The sequence below is a fragment of the Procambarus clarkii genome, chromosome 18, assembly GCF_040958095.1.
Source record: "Procambarus clarkii isolate CNS0578487 chromosome 18, FALCON_Pclarkii_2.0, whole genome shotgun sequence".
Taxonomy (NCBI): Eukaryota; Metazoa; Arthropoda; class Malacostraca; order Decapoda; family Cambaridae; genus Procambarus; species Procambarus clarkii.
Window position 1 is genome coordinate 11,935,151 of NC_091167.1, and position 21,936 is coordinate 11,957,086.

General features: G+C 43.8%; 1 protein-coding gene across 1 annotated transcript in view; it reads right to left on the bottom strand.

Annotated features, from left to right (window-relative positions):
- Positions 1 to 21,936, bottom strand: part of wfs1 (wolframin ER transmembrane glycoprotein wfs1) — a 97,497-nt gene that overhangs the window by 53,113 nt on the left and 22,448 nt on the right. The window contains exon 2 of the mRNA XM_045736908.2: positions 11,691 to 11,798. Within this exon, the coding sequence (XP_045592864.1) occupies positions 11,691 to 11,798 (108 nt within the window). The remainder of the gene's footprint in view (positions 1 to 11,690; positions 11,799 to 21,936) is intronic.

Genomic DNA, 21,936 nt, shown 5'->3' on the forward strand with positions numbered 1-21,936 from the left:
ACATGGTCAAAACGACCCCGTCCCTCAGGTGGGTTTCCAGTGCCGAAACAGGACTGTGCATATCCGAGGTTCATTTTGGACTTGTCCCATCGGAATCCCTGGATTCCTTGCCCCTCCTTTCAGATGACTACTGTCTCAAGTACGGCTTCTGTTGGAGCCGGGTGCCTCTTCGGGGTTTTCGAGGTTCGGTGCCTTGGCGCCTTCCCAAGCCTTCGCTCGATGTGTTCACAGACGCGTCATCTCTCAGCTGGCGCTTTGTGACCAGTGCTCACCAGGCTGGCCAGAGATGGTGTGGTCCGTCCTTCCATCAGGCTCACAGCACGGTTCGGGAGTTCGCGGCAGTCTGGTTTGCGCTTCGGAGGGTTCAGGTCGCTCGGGGATTGACCATCCGGCTTCATTCGGACTCTTCTCCAGTGGTTCATTGCCTGAACCACAGGGGTTCTCTTCGGTCCTTGCCTCTTTGGGGTTGGTCCCTTCGAGTGGTTCGCCTGCTGGATTCTCGGGGTTTGGCTCTCTATGCAGTTCATACCCGAGGAGTGTCCAACGTCCTGGCGGATGGCCTGTCTCACTTCATTCCCCTGTCCACGGAATGGATGGTCGACGACGACTTGTTTTGTTGATCCGCCAGACGTACAGACGCCCGGACGTGGACCTCTTCACGTCGGCGTGGTCTCGGCATCTCCCAGTCTATGTGACCCCCTTCCCCGACTGTGGGGCGCTCACGGTGGATGCTTTTCGGCAGAAATGGTCGAGATGGGGGTTACCTGTACCTCTTTTCCCCGGTCCAGCTGTTGCTTCGGGTTCTTTTTGTCCTGGGAGTAGGTTTGTACGTTTGCAGCCTTCTCTGTCTTTTCTGGCGAAGAACGAGATGGCTGCTTTCCGGATTGGTCCTTGGGGTCATTGATACCTGGTTGGTTCAGCCGGGGGTGCATCATGTGTTGTGTTCGGTTGCGGCTCTTCGCCGTTACCTGCACGCCTCGGCTGGGGTAGCTGGGATGCACTTTGGGTTGATCCGGTTTCCCTCGTTCCCTGTACCAGACCTCGGGTCTCCCAGGTCATCCACAGGGTTATTAAGTCTAGCCAGCCTGCGGTCTATCCTCGCGTCCATGATGTTCGGAAATTTGCAGCTCTGGTTGCCGTGTTCGGTAGCATGTCCTGGGCTCATATTAGGGCTCATGGATTTTGGAGATCGAACAGGGCCCTGGCCGCCCGTTATTTGGTGAACGTGCCTGTTCCTGGGCGTTCTTGTGTTGCTATGGGTCATAGGTTGCAGCCAGTTGTCTCGACTTCGCATTGAGGAGTTTGTGGCGGCCACCTCCCGGGTAAGTCCTTATATTCCATCTCTTTGGATATGTAGCTCCAGGGAGCCGTAGGGGCTCCCCACAGAAAACCAGTTGCCAGGGAGACCCAGAGGCTCCCTTGCAACCCCCTCTCCCACCAGTCGGCGTTTTTTTTTCGCGTTGGTTGAAGCTGAGCTTCGGAACTGGTGCTAGGCAGCCGGCCCACCCTCCTTCCCCCTATTGGGGATGGAGGGTTGCGCGGACAAGCAGCGCGGCAGTAAAGTGTGACGTTTTCTTGTTTCCTTGGGATTGTAGGAAGTTTCTACCTCTGTTTGATTTTTTGTTTTAGTTTCTTACCATGTGGGGTTTTGTTATGCCTACCTTTCTGGGTGCCACAAAGGGGTTTTCCAGGGCCACTGCTCCATGAAACCTCTCTGAAGAGGCCAGGTTCTGGCGCTGGTCCCTGGTAGATCTGAACTCCATAGCTAATGTCCAGGTCTAATATAACATACATTAGCCCAATAAGCTCCAGGGAGCCATAGGGGCTTCCCACAGAAAAGCATGTTCTTTTCCTGTCACAGGTGAAGCATGTATATAGTTGACATTTAAAAACACGCGCCTATTTGAATTCAATGTGTCAAAATTTCAAAGCAATCGGTAAAGAGGTTTTGAAGATCTCCCTCACATGAAAAAAAAGTTTCCAGAAAAAGCATGTTTTTTCCCATCACAGACCTGACATCTATATTGTATGTATATAAAAACCTGCTCGGATGTCAATGGAACGTTGTGTGAAAATTTCAACGCAATCGGTGAAGAACTTTCGGAGATTAGCGATTTTGAACAAACAAATATTTTCATTTTTATTTATATAGATAACACACTACACACAATTGAATAATATAGTATCCACTCAATTTAAAGGCCTATAAGGGGCTTAACCAGGTCGTTATTTCCGCGGCTACAGTATTTCTGTAGTTGTTGAAATGTTGGGAATATTTCGAGTAACATTCAGTTAAGATATATTTTATATAACTAAAATGAAAAAGTTCTTTGAGTAATTACATTCCAAGTTATTTCCTGTGTTAGTGCCCATTCTATCACAGGTTACAATTACTGAAATAATTCCTTCATATGACAAGTTGGATCACACAAGTGGACAAGTGGACCACACAACGAGTGAACCATATTAACCAAACACCCCCCTCCCTCCCTCCCTCACCCCTACTCCCCCTCCCCCGACTCTTCCCTCACCCCTCACACTCTTCACTCCCCCCCCACTCTCACTCTTCCCTCAACACCACCACCAATGTTGGAAGTCTCCAACACTTAATTGCTAACATCCAGTACCTTAACACTTTCACGTGTGGCACGGCTGCTCTGCAGACTGTGACATTGTGCTCCCGACGTTTCGGGGGAGCGCATGGCGACACCGAAAAGTGTAAATGCGTTTCAGTTTTCTCACCTTATTTCTCGTGCTACGTCGTTCATTTTGGTATCATTGTGTTCGCAATAGAATTCTCTACAGGGGTATATGCATATAAGTTCTAAAAGCCTGGCGTGACTCCCCACAGCAAAGTCTAAAGTCGGCCAAGTTACCCGCGAACGAGCACCAGTTGGCACACCTGCCGACTAATGAATACTGTATACTCATTGAGTTTGATAACATCAATTTTCATGTTACGTGTTTCATTTTGGTATCAAATTGTTTGCAAAATAAAGGCGCGTATTTTAAAATGAGTCCCATAATAATAAAACTATAAATGGAATTTTAACAAATATTTTAACTTTTGGACAATCACCACAAAATAATTTATATATTTCCAGTGTTCTGACACCAATTTTCGTATTATTTATTTCTGACATTTATTAGCTTTCTGACACCAATTTTCGTATTATGTCTTTCATTTTAGTATCAAATTGTTCGCAATATAAAGCCGCGTATTTTAAAAAGAGTCCCATAATATTAGAATAATAAATGGAATTTTAACAAACATTTTAACTTTTGGACACTTTTTGATGCTCATCACCATAAAATTATATCTTTCCAGTGTTCTGACAAATTTGTGTTATACTCTTTCATTTAGGTATCAAATTGTGCACAATTTAAAGGCGCATATTTAAAAACTAGTCCCATAATAATAGAACAATAAATGGAATTTTAACAAATATTTTAACTTTTGGACACTTTTTGATGCTCATCACCATAAAATTATTTATATCTTTCCAGTGTTCTGACATCAATTTTCCTGTTATGTCTTTCATTTTAGTATCAAATTGTGTGCAGTCTAAAGGCGCTCATTTTGAAACCACTCCCAGATTGATCAGATAAAACTTTAATTTTTAACACATTTTAATGAGTGACGCTGGACCTCGTCACCCGAGACGACTCGGGAGAAAAATGAGTGACGACGTTTGGAGGCGCCGGAGTGCGAAAGTGTTAAGCTATTCTTGTTTTTATGCTGTTTAGTATATTTTACTAACTCTACTAACAGATAGCTTAGTAATACTGTCTCCACTCGATTATCCGGACTATATCGAAGGACCCCCAGCCAGATATTCACGTGTTCCGGATAATGGTACTTTTTCACCTCAGAGTCCAAAAGTGACCATTTCCAACTATTTTTATACTACAAACAACCAAATTTGAATTGCCTTGCCACATATAATTATTAAATATTCAACTAGAAACTTCAACTTACCTTGTTGTTGTTCGTCTTCTTGATTGATGCCACACATCTTGAAGTTAAGAATTCTTAACAATTTACGTAACCTATACTAACACAACACTAAAATTAACACTTAAAATTACTGTACAGTTCATTAAGTAAAGTTAGTTTTGACTGCCAGCTGCTGAAGCCTCACTGGTTGAAGGCATTTGGGTTGCCTGTGAGGCCTCACTTGAAGGTGCTTGCTTGTGCCTCACTTGTTGAAGGCACTTGGCTTGCCTGTGAAGTCTCACTTGTTGAAAGCATTTGGCTTGCCTGTGACGCCTCACTTGTTGAAGGCGCTTGCTTGCGCCTCACTTGTTTTAGGCGCTTGGCTTGCCTGTGACGCCTCACTGGTTGAGGTGTATAACACGTAACTTGTCTTTAATTGTTAGGACATCCTTCTTCTACTTATCACTTCCAGAACGATTTATGCTGCTACCAGACAGTCTTGGCCAAAAACGTTCAATGTTACTATGAAAATAAAAAAATTATTTAAAAAAAATTCACTAATGGTGGAATTATACCCTGCTGTGGTATAACACGAGGGACGGGAGCACATGGAGAATCATCTTAATAAAGAGCCATCCTTGCATCTACGAACACCATCAAGATGCAACGGCTTCATTATCTCACAGACACCGTGCCTGGCATACCAGTTTGTCCTTATTTTATTTCTTGTGGCCACATTGAATAATTTAGATAGGATGGTGTGTCGTCATGATGCGTACCCTTTAAAACAAACCTCTAAGTTTCATTCTCCCTTATCTCCCCAGATTAATTTCTATGAATACTTGATGAATTATATATTCCAATAGATTTTACATGTAAATCGTCTTTCAGCTGGAATACAAGCGCAAGCGAGACAATAATTTTCCCATCGGGGCTGACCGGCCGAGTGGACAGCACGCTGGACACGTGATCCTGTGGTCCCGGGTTCAATCCCGGGCGCAGGCGAGAAACGATGGGCAGTTTCTTTTACCCAATGCCCTTGTTACCTAGCAGTAAATAGGTACCTGGGAGTTAGTCAGCTGTCACAGGCTGCTTCCTGGGGGTGGAAGCCTGGTCGAGGACCAAGCCACGGGGACACTAAAAAGCCCCGAAATCAACACAACTCAAGAAGATCGATCACATGTTCCCAGAGTAACCCGCTGAAACAAATTTCAGGGCAACGAGTTTACAAGTTTACGGGACACATGCTACTCTTTCTACCCACAGCTAAGCTGTCTATGCCATTTTTGTATAGTTTGTAGTACAGAGCACCACTTGGTTTCCGAACTTTAGTTATCCGAAACTTCCAGTTTCCCGATTGGGGTTGGGGAGTCATGCTACCCGAACAAAGTTCGGGTAGGAAGGGGTCCGCCAAGCGTCACGCTGGTTTGTTGTGGTGGGTGGGAGATGGTCCAGTTTGCCCGCTGTGACTTCACAGATTCACGGCCTATTATTCCTATTATTTTGAATTGCCATAAGGCTGGAATGTTCATTCTGTGCTTTTGTTTTACATATCTGCACAATCAAGAAACATCTGTGCACCATGTTGGCTCCAAATGCACGCATTGCGTCAGTGATGGCTGACTGGTGGGTGGATGGACGATGGAGTTTAGGTGGGAGGCAGTATGAATGAGGGGGGGGGAGAATCAGTGAGAGAGGGGGAGAGAGAGATGCTAGGAGGGAGGGGGAGGTAGGGAGAGATGTTAGGAGGTAGGGAGAGATGCTAAGAGGGAGGGGGAGGTAGGGAGAGATGCTAGGAGGTAGGCAGGAAGGGATGGAAGTAGTGAGAATTAGGGAGGGAAAGGCAGGCTGGCAGGCACAGGCAGGCAGGCACAGGCAGGCAGGCACAGGCAGGCAGGCACAGGCAGGCAGGCAGGCAGGCGCAGCAGGGAGTGAGTGGTAGTCACGCGGTTGAACCGCGTGACCTTGAGAGATGGGATGTAGGGGGGCGGGTGGTTTGTTGGTGGTGGGGGCGAGACCGGCTCATTCCCGAAGATAAGCCTAACACACACTACCCGTTAGCATGATGGCAGGGAGGGAGGCAGGCTGGCTGGAAAGGAAGCAGGCTGGCAGGCTGGGAAGGAGGCAGGCAGGCAGGCAGGCTGGGAAGGAGGCAGGCAGGCAGGCAGGCTTGCAGGCTGGGAAGGAGGCAGGCAGGCAGGCAGGCTTGCAGGCTGGGAAGGAGGCAGGCAGGCAGGCAGGCTTGCAGGCTGGGAAGGAGGCAGGCAGGCAGGCAGGCTTGCAGGCTGGGAAGGAGGCAGGCAGGCAGGCAGGCTTGCAGGCTGGGAAGGAGGCAGGCAGGCTTGCAGGCTGGGAAGGAGGCAGGCAGGCTTGCAGGCTGGGAAGGAGGCAGGCAGGCTTGCAGGCTGGGAAGGAGGCAGGCAGGCAGGCAGGCTTGCAGGCTGGGAAGGAGGCAGGCAGGCAGGAAGCGATATATGGGTGTTGAAGTGAACCATGAACCACGTGACCTTTGAGTGTGTGTGTGTGTGTATGGGTTTGGGGTGGGGGGAGAGGGGGAGGTGTATCGGTGGTGGGGGAGGGACCGGCTGACTCCGTAAGCCTAACCACACTCCACAGACCTGTGACCCAGATTTGTTTCTTAAATGTACAGTACATCATCGTATATTTTAGGCAGGATGTGCCTGCAGGCTGGCAGGAAACATCCAGAGGATGTTTGCCAGACGTCTTAATAATCAGTTAGGAACAATTAAGGACTTTTATAAAGCGGATCAGGACTTCACTTATTGGTGAGTACAAACAAAACACAGTCGCATTTACGCTATGAACCTGTCGATTTTTCCCCTAGAGTTTTTTTCGTAAATTTTTTTTGAAAAATTTCTTTTTACATTTCTAGTTTATTTTTTCCCCTCTATTTCTCGTATACGAACTTACATGTTAACCGACGGGTCTCGTCCCCAAGGGGTTCGGAAACCAAGTGGTGCTCTGTAGTAGTCATTGATTTATTAATTTAATAATATTATATACTGTATCTCTTTATTATTTATATGCGATTTATGAATTGATTCGCATTAGCATCTCATTATTTTTATACTTGAAGTGCATTAACTTCTTTTTACAAATTAACCCCCCAAAGTTTGTGGAGGGATTTGGCTCTATTTTACAGTAAACTACAGTTCACTGCTATACATTAATAGATTTCAGTTACACATCATATAAGAGATCTATAGGTACTGGTTCTCCAATTTATTTTATTTCCCTAAGAATGGTCCTTCGAATTATACAGTATATTAATTTTATTAACTTTATTCTGGAGCCAGATTTCCCCACAACCACCCTCCCTCCCTCACTGCTTCTATCCCTCCCCTGCCACTCCCCATCACTGCCTCCCATCCCTCCCTCACTGCCTTCCTCATAACATGAGAACAGCAGGCTATGAAGGAGGGAGCTACTAACGGGGTCGAGGGAGCTACTAACGGGGTCGAGGGAGCTATTAACTGGGTCGAGGCTAGGCGTAGAGGCGGACATGTAAATAAATAAAACATATTTCATAAATAAAACTTTGTTTAATAAATAGGAAATCATAAAACATGTTAATGATTAATAATGTAGAGTAATATACAAAAATTGAATTTTTTGGCATAAATATTTTACAACTAAGATTAAAAAAATTGAATACAGTATGGGTAGAAGGTTTGGCAACCATCGCCTGACCAGCAATCCTTCCCTCCTCCGCCTCCCTCACCACCACCAACACACACACTCATCACCACCTACACACACACTCATCACCACCTACACTTTAGGGGTTAAACTGCTAAGGGCTTTTTGGCCTGCAACACCACCAGGCACAACAGCAAAAAAATCCAAAAAATTCTTTCGTCTTATAAGTGTTCATTTGTGTTCCCTGATCAATGGGAAAACAAAAATTGTAGGTGGCATATTTTGGCCGCAATAGGGCAGGGAAGTCTGGCAATAGAGAGGTGTTGACAGAGCAGGCGCCAGATGAGGTCTGCTCCACCCCAGATGTCAGGCGGGTGTTGTCGCAAAGATATTATTGCCTAATTATTTCAATGTTTAGTTTTTTTTTTTTTTTGCAGTAATATTATTCAATAGTGTGTAGTGTGATATAGTTATATAATAAAATGTGTGAACCATCACTATACTCAAAATTATGGTGTGCATATTAGTGATTCAATTATTATGTTCATAAAACAATAAACAAATAGTTTTGTTGTTATTACACTATATACGCAGGTTATATACAAGTATCTGCATGTTTTGGTCACCATAACGAACCATTAAGTTGGTACAGAGCCAAAAAGCAACGAAAAGGGGTCGCCACACACCAGTTAGCCAGCCACTGGCCGCCACTCCCTTCCTCACTCGCCAACATTCTCCTCCCACCATATTGTTTTTGCTTTTATTCACTATATACAGATGCTATATATAAGTATTTACATGTTTTGTTCACCCTAACTGTACACTTAAGCTTGTATGGTGAGTTCAGGAAATAAGAGACGTAGCTACACAGTCAGCTGGTAGCTGCCTCCCTCACTGGTTCAAGGCCAGATGCACTAATATTTCACCTCCAACAACACTGTTTGTGGTGTTATTACACTATATACACACACATCATATATAAATATCTACATGTTTTATTCACCATAACTGTACAAATAAGCTGGTATGGTGCCCAACAACCATAGTAGCCACCAGTACACAACATGACATGTCATGCAGACGATGCAACCTTCCTCGCCAAAACGGCTACTTCCAACATACTCCTTTTGCTGTTATTTTACTCTATACACACGTTATATACAAGTATCCAGATTTGTGTTCACCATAGCAAACCAATAAGCTGGTATAGTGAGTCCAGACAGTAAAAGGTGGGCACACAGTCAGCATACAACACTACCTTCCTCCCCACCAAGGTTACTCCTCCCACTACAACGCTAATTATCACCACAATCCTGCTATTATCAGAATTCTGGTCATTTTTATCACAATCGGGGGTCTTCTGTAATATTATCGCTAAATAATAGCATGTACATATATATTTTGACATTTGTAGGCGATGCTGTGGTCAAAAGCTGAACAGCAGTGCTGTGAGCTCAGGCTGCATGCGCCAGCCTTGGTGGCACACTCAGGACTGAGGCTCTCACACCTGGATATGTTACCCACTTTTTTTTCTAGGTGACGTCTGTTTACATTCAGGGTCGGCTTGACTATAGCTGCCTCTATCCCTTGCGGGGCATTTAAAATCGTGTGCTAGACCCTCAATCGTATATGTATGTAGTATTGCGCGGTTTCGGGAAAGTTACTCCCATCGTATAAGTATGTATTGCGCGGTTTATGGGTTAAGGGTTAATAAACTGTTTAACAATTAGTTTTCTTTTTTCTTTTCTTTATGTTCCTTTGTTTTTACAAAAGAACAGGATTGCTATACCAAGTTTCGTCATACTGGCTTAGTACAGTCTTCGGATAATTACTCTGTATAGGTTGTGTTTACTGAAACGGCTCTCATTCTTTATATCCATTCATGTTTTCTTGTGCACACAAGAATGCTACTATACATGCTTCCATGCAGCTGAAGTAGCATGAGGCATGATTGTTTAACCACTGTGCTGCGGCGAGAAAATTCGGCCGGTGGGAAACTGCGCCAACCGAGAAAACACCTTTTGAATATTTCGTATCCATTCAAAGTGAGCTCGCGGTAGGTTGTGTACGAAATGGACTCTTAGGAACCCTAGTGAGAGGCAGCCATCTTGGAAAAAATTCCCAGAATGCCCTAGGGCTGCTGGCTGGGTTAGTACCGAGTGAGCAACCATGGGTGGCGCACGCGCCTCTGGCTCCCAAACACTTGTCTGACGCAGTGTTGAAAGATCGCTTTCTGTCAGTAAAATTCAGACTTTAGTGTTTGAAGAACATAAGGGTCATGATATTGATTAAGCTAGGCGCAATAAGGACCTAACACAAAGTTCAGATACAAGTGATACAGCACCGATGAGAACGATATAGCAAGCGTATCCAGTTGTAGCTCAGCACCCTTGCCATCTCCAGTTTTTATAGACGATACAAAGATGAATCGTATTCTGGGTTCAGTGATGATACATCTGATACAGGTAGCATAGATGAACAGTGTTAGCAGCTTCCATGATGGTGTTTTCCATATATATTTTCAAGAATATGTGAATCTCTTCCAGAATGGCTGACTCTTCCTGATTAATTGAATCTCTTCCAAAATGACAATCTCTTCCAGTGAGGAAGCTTACAAAGCGATCTTTTCATGATTACCTTACAAATTGATCTTTTCCTATAATCTTTTCAAGACTACCTTACACTTCACATGCTTGGCTACATGCCACCTACAGATACTAAAGTCAAGAGTGTATGTGAGTGCGTTATTTGCAAGCACACAGAACGAAGAAACAGGAAGTGAAAATCTATCTGTACCTGGAGCAACGAGAGCGCAGTCGCGCTGTGTACTTTGGACATTTTCATTGATTATCACTCACTTCCGAAGTACTGAGTGTGTAATACAGTGTATTACTGTGTAGTGTGTGAAACTGTACATATTGTAATTTTAGTGATTTTTTAACAAGTAATATTGCAATGACAAACATTTATTGTGGTAACATTACTGACACATGTATCACAGTTCCATGGAACATTACACAAATATGCATCATATACGCTAAAAAAAAAAAAAAAAAAAAAAAAATGTAATTATCAAAAAAGAGGCACCAAACATAGCACCATCAAATGTGTGGGATAATCAGAGGGCGCTAAATATCACCAAGGATGCCAATACGAGAACAGAAACGCATAAGGCGAACGATATGAAAATTATCCGAGTCACCAAGAATTCTATCGAGGGACAAGCGACCGCGAGGGATGGTCGGAAAGTAAGGCACATGCTTGTCCCGGAAGTCAGGACATAAAAGTAAAACTGCATTGGAAATATATAGGACAAATAACCGAAAATATATTTGTGGCAACTCGCGGTGCATGAATTGTGCGCGCGACCGCTTCTGGGAGCTTCACGCACAGAGGACCAGCCTGTGACGCGCCATTCTCCACGTCCCCCAGCCAAAGTAGGTGGAATTTTTTACTTTTTTTTAAATGTAAATGTTCAGGAAAGGGAATTTATTATATTACAAAGATCAAAAAAAAATTTGCGAACACTTGATTTTATGCACACGGGAAATGTCACAAACTCTGCACATCACAGTGGTTAAACTGCTCTAAGAAAAATTTGACAAAGTACTGATTTATGAATGAGCAGAATTAAAGTGCAGTAGAAAATAACATACTGGAGTGAATGATATGGAAGAAAATGCAGAGTAGAACCAGGGGTGTCAATAAGTACAATCAGAGAACACTGTACTGTATCTAAGAATTGATCATATACGATCAGAGGTCCGGGGAGGTTGTTCAACATACTTTCAGCGAGTATAAGAAATATTGCCCGAACAAACGTGGACATCAAGATAAAACTACATAGTTTTCTTCAAGAAGTGCCGGACCAACTGGGCCGTGGTGGATGTATGTGGGCCTCCAGGCCACTCCAAGCAACAGCCTATTGGACCAAACTCTCAAGTCAAGGCTTACTGCTACTAGCTTCTACTCCCCAGGCCAGGCTTGGAGAGTAGAACTCCCAGAACACCATCCAAGTACAATCCAGGTACATAATAAATAATGAGAAGCAAGGTTACAACAGATGTGGAGTGCGAGCGAGTGTTCAACTCACCCTGGCCTTGCTGCTCTAGAAGTGTCTTTCCCATAACCAGTTGAGATTCTGGGCAACCATCTTCTGCCAACTGACTCCTCATTCTCCGCAGCAGTCCCCTTGGTCCACCTGCAAGAACACAAAATTAAATGGCCCGAAAACATGCAAAATTTTGCCCTGAAGTGAGCAAATTATTTTAAAAACCTGGTTTTCCCAAAGGCAAATAAAATTCACTTTCTCAATTTTTTACCACCACCACCACTACTACTGTACTACTAAATACAAAAATAATAATAATAATAATAATGCACAAAGAAGTCCCATTAACATGATGGTTCAGTGAGAAACTCAGTATAAACTATGAAGAAGATTCAAACCTGCACAATAGGTACTCCCAAGTATACGCCCTAACCAACTCAGATACGAGAAGCTAAAACCAATGTAACCTGGATTCAACAATCCTCTGGGGGTCCTGAAGTTTTTAATGAAGCCCAATCCAGGTTTCACGCATTGCCCGCATGCACTATAGGTGTGGTGTGCGAGTTCTGCCTGCAATGCTTCTCTTCACATGTACAAAGTGGGAGTATCCAGTGTGCAGGCTCAAATTCTCATCATGGCTTGAATTGATTTCAACAGCAACAAAAACACCAACATCAACATTTAATTCATAAAATATGAATACAAAAGATAAAAATACAAAGGTATATTTGAAGGTACAGCAGTTGCACATTACACAGAACTAATATGCAAAGCATTTCAGGCAAAACTTAGAATTCTGATAAATTTTTGACAGGTATAATGGGGGTAAACTTAATACTAAATGAGAAGCAAGTTAACACAGAGATCTTTGTAAACTTTAGTAATGAAAATCAATACAGTACATAGGTGAAAATGATCAATAGACTACTATATTACAGAATCAGTAGTTTTAGCAACAGTACAGATATTGTGTAGATATTGGTTTAACAACAATACAGATACAGAGATTGTAACATTAATAATACTGTATCAGCAAAATTATACAAGGGTGCAATTTTGGTAAAGCCACTAGGATGTCACCATGGCAACCATAGGTGGTGCATGTGCCTCTGGCTCCCAAACACCTGTCTGACGCAGTGTTGAAAGATCGCTCTGTCAGTGAAATTCAGACCTTATTGTTTGAAGAACATAAGGGTCATGATATTGATGAAGCTAGGCACAATAAGGACCTAACACAAAGGTCGGATGCAAGTGATACAGCAAGCATATCAAGTTGTAGCTCAGAGTCCACCCATGCCATCTCCTATTTTTATAGATAATACATAAATGAATTGTTTTCTGGATTCAGTGATGATGCATCTGATACAAGTAGCATGGATGAACAGTGTTAGCGGCTTCTGTGGTGGTGTTTTCCATAGATATTTTCAAGAATAGCTGAATCTCTTCCAGTGAGGGACCTTACAAAGCGATCTTTTCAAGACTACTTTACGCTTCACAAGCTTGGCTACATACCACCTACAGGTACTAAAGCCAAGGGTGTACGTGAGTGCATTATTTGCAAGCACACAGAACAAAGAAACTGGAAGCAAAAATCTATCTGTACCTGGAGCAACGAGAGCGCAGTCGCGCTGTGTACCTTGGACTGCTCCGTTGATTATCACTCGCTTCCGAAGTACTGACTGTGTAATACAGTGTATTACTGTGTAAATAGCGTGTGAAACCGTACATATTGTAATTTTAGTGAATTTTTAATAAGTAATATAGCAAAAATAAACATTGTGGACACATTACTGACATGTATCACAGTTCCATGGAACATTATGAATATTCTACTGTACACATTGTAAAGGACATACTGTATATATGCATCATATACAAAATAAAAATATAACTGCATTGGAAATACATAGAATAAATACCAGTAACTAAAAATATATTTGTGGAATTTTTTATTTTTTATTTTTTCATGTACGTGTTCAAGTAAGGAAATTTATCATTTTACAAATATAAAAAAAATCGCAAACACTTGATTTTATGCACACGGGGAATGTCACATATAGTATGGGGGAATTTAGACATTTATTTAAGGAATTTGATTGGAAAGACTTGTTGTAAAGACGAAGTAAATGAGATGTATGTCAATTTTGTGAAATATATGATAAAGGCACAACAAAACTTGTACCAAAGCAGAGATTCAGAACCTGGAAACAGGATTAGTTCAACAAATTGCAAGAGGGCCCAGAGACCAAAAGACACAAAAAAGGAATCAATATAGGAAGAGGCCAAACCTCCAAACATACTGTACCAGCAATATAAAGATGCGAGAAATAACTACACGGCAGTGAGGGGCAGAAAAAAAATTGAAAAAGGGCTTGCAGACATATGTAAAACAGAACCAGGCCTATTCTATAAATTCATAAACAACAAATTGCAGATAAAGGATAATATTCAGAGGTTGAAAATGGGAAACAGCTTCATGGAAAATGAAAAGGAAATGTGTGAAACATTAAATAAAAAGTTCCAAAGTGTGTTTATACAAAATGAAATCTTCAGGGAACCAGATGCAATAAGAATTCCAGAGAACAAAGAGCACATAGAAGTGTCTAGAGACGAAGTGGAAGAGATGCTCAAAGAACTAAGTAAGAACATAGCAGTTGGTCCAGAAGGAATTTCACCATGGGTTCTGAGAGAATATGCACCTGAACTCAGCATTCCACTACAACTGATTTTTCAGGCATCCCTGTTTACAGTAGTCATAGCAGATGTGTCTAAAAAGGCTAACAGTTCCAATCTACAAAAGTGGCAACAGGGAAGACTCCCTAAATTATAAACCTGTGTCTTTGACATGTGTAATATAATAGTCAAAATATTGGAAAAAGTAATTAAAACTAAATGTATTGTAATGTAATGATGTATGTAAAGTAAATGTATCTAAATGTAATGATCACCTGGAGAAAACAACATAATATCAGTCAGTATGGTTTTCAATCTGGAAGATCCTGTGTAATGAATTTACTCAGTTTTTATGATCAACCCACGAAGATTTTACAGAAAAGAGATGGTTAGGTTTGACTGCATCTATCTGGATCTAAAAAACCAGCACTGAATGTAATGAAACACCATTTTATAAGCGAGACCCAGAGGCTTCCCGAAGCTATCCAGGCTGATATGCTAATGTCAGACTTTGGCATCAGTCATGTGTATGGAGTTCTTTGGGCCTACCGGGGATCACGGCCAGAACCTGGCCCCCCTCAAAGGCAAGGGGAGCAATGGTCTATGGAAGCCCCCGTGTGGTTGGAAGCATTCTATGTCTGCCATCGACCGGGTCAGGCAGCCAGAGAGGTAAGCATCCCAAAACAAACCTCTATTCTGGTGAAAATATTGCTACCAAAAGCCGAACAAGTGGATAGAACTCCCCAAACAAAAACGAGCAAACTAGTATGACATCACCCGTTGCCGCGCCACTGTCTGTGCAGCTCCCCACTCCCCGGGAGGGGGAAGGGGAGACCCCAGACCTACCCCGCCAGGATCTATACCCCAGTTCTGAGGCTAGATGTCAAAACACACAAAAAAACGCCAAACCAGAGGGAGGGAGGGAGGGATGCCGGGGAGCCTCCGGGTCTCACCCAGAAAATGGCGTTTCATTACATTCAACGCTGGTTTTCTGGAGGGAGCCCCTACGGCTCCCTGGAGATAACTACCCACTTCGGAAAAATGAGGGACTTACCCGGGAGGCGGTTGCTGTTCACTCCTCAACCTGAAGTCGAAACAACTGACAGCATCCGCCGACCCAAACCAACACAGGCCCGACTGGGCCCAGGGATGTTAACAAGGTAACGAGCTGCCAGGACCCAATTTGACCCCCAAAATCTTCGAGCCCGAATGTCTGCCTAAGACATATTGCCAAAGACGACGGCAAGAGCCGCAAACTTGCGAACGTCACGGGCATGGGGATAGACCGCAGGCTGGCTAGCCTTAATAACCCTGCAGACGACCTGGGAGACCCACACCCGCGAACAGGGAAGGGAAACCGGATCAACCCAAAGCGCATCCACGGACACAGAGGCCGTGCCGTGCAAATAACGGCAGAGAGCCGCAATCTGACAAAACATTGATGCACCCCGGCCTAACCAACCAAGCATCAACACCCCAGGGCCAGTCTGGAAAGCAGCAGTCTCATTCTTTGCCAGAAAAGAAGGAGAAGGCTGCAGACGAACAAACCGATTGCCCTGTCCGAAAGAGCAGAAACCCCTGCGCTGGAGGAGAGCATGAAGCTCACCAACCCGACCACCAGAGGCTAATGCCAACAGGAAAACAGTCTTCGAAAAACAATCCGGAACCGAAGGGGCCACAACAAACCGAGGAGAAGAAAGAAAAGAAAGCACTGTCCAAAAACCAGGATGGCTCAGGCGGCGCATGAGCAGGCCGGAGGTGAAACAACGCCCAAGACGGCTTGCAAAACGGTGCAGATGTAAGAAGAATCTGAAGGACCGCCAGGAAACTTCATACTGCCGCCGAGACAAAGCCCGCAGGTGGGACACTAACAAGGAAGCCACCTGATCACCACAGAGATGATAAACTCTAGTAAAAAATACCATACGCAAAGACTCGAGGAGAAGATCGAACCAGCCACATGACGCACCAGTCTGATCTGCTGAAAGAGGTGGAGCCGCGGGAAAATCTCCGGGGTCAGACACCGAGCAAGCAGCGCCTGAAATCACGGCTGGGCCGGCCACCATGGGCCCAAGAGGACAACTCTCCCCTGGTCTCTAAGCGAGTCAGGACACGAAGCAACAGCGGAACCAGGGAAAAGAGGTAAAGGAACCCCCACGTCGACCAGTCCTGCCGGAAGGCATCGACCCCGACGGCCTTGCAGTCGGGGAAGGGCGCCACATATTAGGAAAGGCGCCGTGACCAAGCCGACGCGAAGAGGTCGACCTTGGGCTTTCCTGCTTGATACCTGCTTCATGGGGTTCTGGGAGTTGTTCTGCTCCCCAAGCCTGGCCCAAGGCCAGGCTCGACTTGTGACAGTTTGGTCCACCAGGCTGTTGCTTGGAGCGGCCCGCAGGCCCACATACCCACCACAGCCTGGCTGATCTGGAACTTCTCTTAGAAAACAGTCCAGTTTTGTCTTTAAGATGTCCACGGTTGTTCCGGCAATATTTTTTATAGTCACTGGGAGGACGTTGAACAACCGTGGACCTCTGATGTTTATACAGTGTTCTCTGATTGTGCCTATGGCACCTTTGCTCTTTGCTGGTTCAATCCTGCATTTTCTTCCATATCGTTCACTCCAGTACGTTGTTATTTTACCGTGTAGTTTGGGACCTGTCCCTCCAGTATTTTCAATGTATATATTATTTGATATCTCTCTCGTCTCCTTTCTAGAGAGTACATTTGGAGAGCTTTCAGACGATCCCAATAATTTAGGTGTTTTATTTCATCTATGCGTACCGTATATGTCCTCTGTATTCCCTCTATTTCGGTAATCTCTCCTGCTCTGAAGGGGGAAGTGGGTACTGAGCAGTACTCGAGACGGGACAACACAAGTGACTTGAAGAGTACAACCATTGTGATGGGATCCCTGGATTTGAAAGTTCTCATAATCCATCCTATCATTTTTCTGACTGACGCAATATTTGCTTGGTTATGCTCCCTAAACGTTAGATCGTCAGACATCATTATTTCCAAATCCTTGACATGCTGTTTTCCTACTATGGGCAGATTCGATTATGTTTTGTACCCTGTATTATGTTTCAGAACCTCATTTTTGCCGTACCTGAAATTTATCACTGTTAAACATCATGTTATTTTCTGCTGCCCAATCGAAAACTTTGTTGATATCTGCTTGTAATTTTTCAATGTCTTCAGCAGAGGTAATTTTCATGCTGATTTTTGTCATCTGCAAAGGATGACACGAAGCTGTGACTTGTATTTTTTATCTATATCTGATATGAGAATAAGGAACAGTAGCGGTGCAAGGACAGTATCCACTCAATTTAACGGCCTCTTTTATACCGATCTGCCGGTAATAACGACCGGTTTGGGAGAGTGGTATCTGGAGCCTCATATACTGGTCTGGTGGTCGATATTACCGACGGTCGTAATTGGGTTTGTTTTGGCATTGGCAGCCCCTCACATGGCGACCAGGCCACTGACCTCGATCATCCAGAGTGGTATATTAAATCTTAACTTACTTTTAAAATGATTCAGTTTTATGAAGAAAATTCTAAATTATTAATAAAATATTTTAAAGCAATTGTTATTAAGCAAAATTCTTTTGTTTTCTTATTAAATACCTTTTATAGTATAGGCAATAGATATTTTTTTCCCCGTGGACCTAGAATGTACTGCGCCTGGCCATGTGACCGCATTGTTTACTGTGAACTCGCGCGGCTGAGAGCAATGTCTCAGAATATTAGCCAGATAAAATCAGATTCAGACAAAAATAGATAAATTCATGATCTAAACGGTTCGTGAAAGCACCCACTGGGAATTCAACAAGTCGTGCAGCCTCCACCAGCAACGAATGCTCTGCAAGCTCTGCACCCGCCGATGCTGAATTCCCATCGACAAGTCGTGTAGCCTCCACTAACGATATAAAATATGATTGAAAGGCATATAAATTAGCATAAAAAGTGTTGATAGAGTACAGTATTGTAAGTGTTAATGATTATTTAAGCCTTGACAAAAAGATACTGTACAGTATAAATATACAGTAGAAATAATTTTCAATTGTGAATTAGAATTAGAACTCATGTGAATTAGTAGTAAGGCTAGCCGTTATGTGAAGTGAATGCCTGAAAATAAGTGTACATACTCTATGGACCCTGTATACAGTACTGAACAATATAAAACAAGCGCTGCAGAGGATGACGTAATCTTCACAGCTTCATTAACACTTTCGCGCTCTCGGCGAAGGTCACTCAGCCAACCGTATGTGCGCGCGGCGTTTTTATCGCTTAAGCGTAAAAACAAAAATGTGTATACTCTTTTTACTTTTCTGACCTTAGTTTTCATGCTACGTATTTCATTTTGGTACCAATGTGTTCGCAATAAAATTCTCTAGAAGAACATCAGTAAAAAAAGTCACGAAAGCTATAGAGATACCAGCATGAAATAAATAACTACGAAGATGAGTCGCCGTGAGCGCTCAACAGCAACAAAATGTTTTTACTCTTGGGATTATTATCACCTCTACAATTGTCCTACAGCCTTAATTTTGGTATCAATGGACTCCCAATAAAATTCCCAACACGGTGATATGAATATAATCGTAGAATAATGGTCCCGGCCCACCCACAAGAGTGTGGGAAGTGGGCGCACTGTTACCCGGTAACGGTGACCCGACGACACACGCGCGAAACGTTGCTTTGAAAGTTTATACTTATTTCACTGTTCTGATATTATTATTGTATGTATGTCATTCATTTTTCTGGCAATGTTTTCGCAATAGAATGTTCTATGAGCTAAATTATACTACACAAACTTGGACCAAATAGGTGTACTTACCAAGGGAAGGCTGGTTGTGGAACAGTAAGTTGAGCATTTGTTCTTCACTCCACCTTCTTCAGGTTCTTCATTCCTGAAGTTGCTCAACAGATGGTTTGTAGGTGGAGTGAAGCTGTTGCGGGTGGTTACTTCTTCACCACCCAATACACCTGTTTCCGGTGGTAATTGGTGTAGCAGGGAACAACACAGAGTGCAACACCACAGGCCTTGCATCCATAGTTCGTGTCCTTCCTTTTACCGGACCGTGCGCATGCATGACACTTGAGACGTTTGGGCAGTCTGTAAATTTCATGTTTCAGTTTGTAGTTCATGCGATTTTCTGAATCAACAATAGGGCGGCCAGGTCCTCTCGCTGGAGGTGTAACAGGAGTTGCAGGAGAGTCAGATTCATCTGACAAAACAGTTTCGTCAACTGGCAGTGTGGCAGACATGTCGGGTTCAGATTCGTTGTCTGCTTCATCTTGAGGTGGTGTAGTGAACAAAGGCCGCCTCACACCAGATGGTCCAAGAGTTGGCATGGCGTCAGCATTGGCAGGAGCTGTGTCATCATTTATGTCTGGAGCGTGCCGCAAGTGTTGAGATGATGATGATGTTTTAGGCCACTCCTCTGTGTCCCAGTGCAATAGGGCCCAGATTGCCACTTCGTGGAACTGTAGCAATGTTAGCTTTTTTCGATCAGTTGTGTTGTATTTGTACAAAACATAGGCATTATGCAATGCCATTTGCAGGAAATAAAAGGTAATCTTTTTGGTCCACTTGTGAGTTTTCCTGGTAAAATGGTAATATTTAACCATTTGATCGAAGTGGTCCACACCTTTCATGAACTTATTGTACTCGCAAATTGCAGTCGGTTTGTTCACTGTTACCTGTTGTATTCCACTTGTTCCGTCTCGGTTGCGAATTCGCTTCCTTCGCTGAACTCGCTGAGTGTCTGCATTGTGGATGTTGGTAATGATTGAAACCACTCGCTTGTCTTTCCACAGGAGAATGAAGGTATTATCTTTGCGGCAGTATACTGTGGTATCCAGTGGAAGTTTACCCTTGGCTAGAGCTTGCAATACCTTTGGGGCGCCACGTAGCATTCTAATTGTGCCACATGTGTACACCCCAAGTTCTCTCAATGTTTCTGTCAGGGTAACCGAGTTGTAGTAATTATCCATGTACAAATGGTAACCCTGGTTCACTAAAGGCTGCATCAACCCCGTTACTGTATCCACTATCGTCTTACCAATACCTGAGTATACGTCAGTCATATATGTACCCAGAGACAGATTCAGCAAGCATATAAAGTTTCACACCATACTTGTCTGGTTAGTTTGGATTGTACACTTTGAAGGATAGTCGGCCTCGCCATGCCATTGTACCCTCATCCAAACACAACTCTTTCTTGGGGATGTAAACTTGAGCAAACCTCTCTTTCAAGTAATCCATCACTGGTCTCACTTTTATCAACTTATCACGATTGTTCACGGGCACTGCATTGGTATTGAATGTGTGGAAAAACTGGTTTATATGCTGGAATCGTCTGGACGGCATGAACAAGCTGAAGAAACGAGCATGCCATGGCTTTGCTGTTTGCCAATACATCCTCATAGTTGGGAGTCTAATTATGCCCATCAATATGAACAGTCCTAGGAATCGCGCCATTTCACTCACCTTCACTGGGGTCCAAATATCTGATACATTTTCATTGGCCATCCGGAATAACTGCGAGGCGTACAAATTTGTTTCAACGGTAAAGAACTCAAGGAGGGCACGCGTGATGAACAATTGAATATAAGCCAGTGCACTAGTAGGCTTGGGAATTTTCAGTCCAGGATTTCCAGTAAAATCATCAACAACTGGAGAAGTATTGCTACGACTCCAGCCCTCACCAGCCCCAGCCTGCCGAGTACGTACTGTACGTGTACGCCTTTCAGCAGGCTCGAATGAATCCTCATCACTTTCCTCATCACTTATACTTTCAGAATCACTTGGCGCAATTTGTCGTGTGTTCCTACGACGAGTAACATGTCTGGTAGCTACTTTTCTAGGTAGCCTAGATGCACCACGTGTGCGCCGAGATGGAGGAGGAGGAGGGGGTCGCGGTGCCTCCTCTTCCTCGGTGAGGGCCTCAGTCTCCTCATCACTCGTTGCCGTATCATTCCCTCTAGCTCTAGGTACACTATAATCGTTGTGGGTTCCAAAATCTTCCTCCTATACCTCTACATCACCTTCAGCTTCTGATAAATCCTCCACAAGGCCTGGAATTTTCGTTGGTGTGAGCTTCACTCCGCTCCAATTCTTAAAAATTTGGGTTATTTTGTCCACTCTCGATGACCTGGAGGCTTCCTTGGGCGTAGAAGTGCTTGGGCCTTGACCTTGATCCATTTTTGATGAAGTAATTGGGTATAATCCACACGGAAATGGGTAAAAATGCTCGAGTTTGGCACGCGAGGGGAGCGTGATCGACTCACGACACGTGACACGAAAACAATGGGCCCGTCACGTGACCGGGTAGGCCGACGCGCCAGGCGGCCTAGTGGTGAGAAAGAGAACTTCATGGCACGTCAGTTTGAAACAAACCCCAATGAAATCGGATTAAAATTGAATTTTATACAAATATTTTAAAAGAAGACATAACTTTATGTCCACTATGCGTTTACGTTAGACGAAACCGGTACGCGCCGGCGCGTCCAGATAGCGCGAAAGTGTTAAAAGTAAGTCAATTTACCAATAGTATTACAACTTTTTTTTTTAAAAGAAAAGCTACATATTAGTCTCTGCAAATGTATAT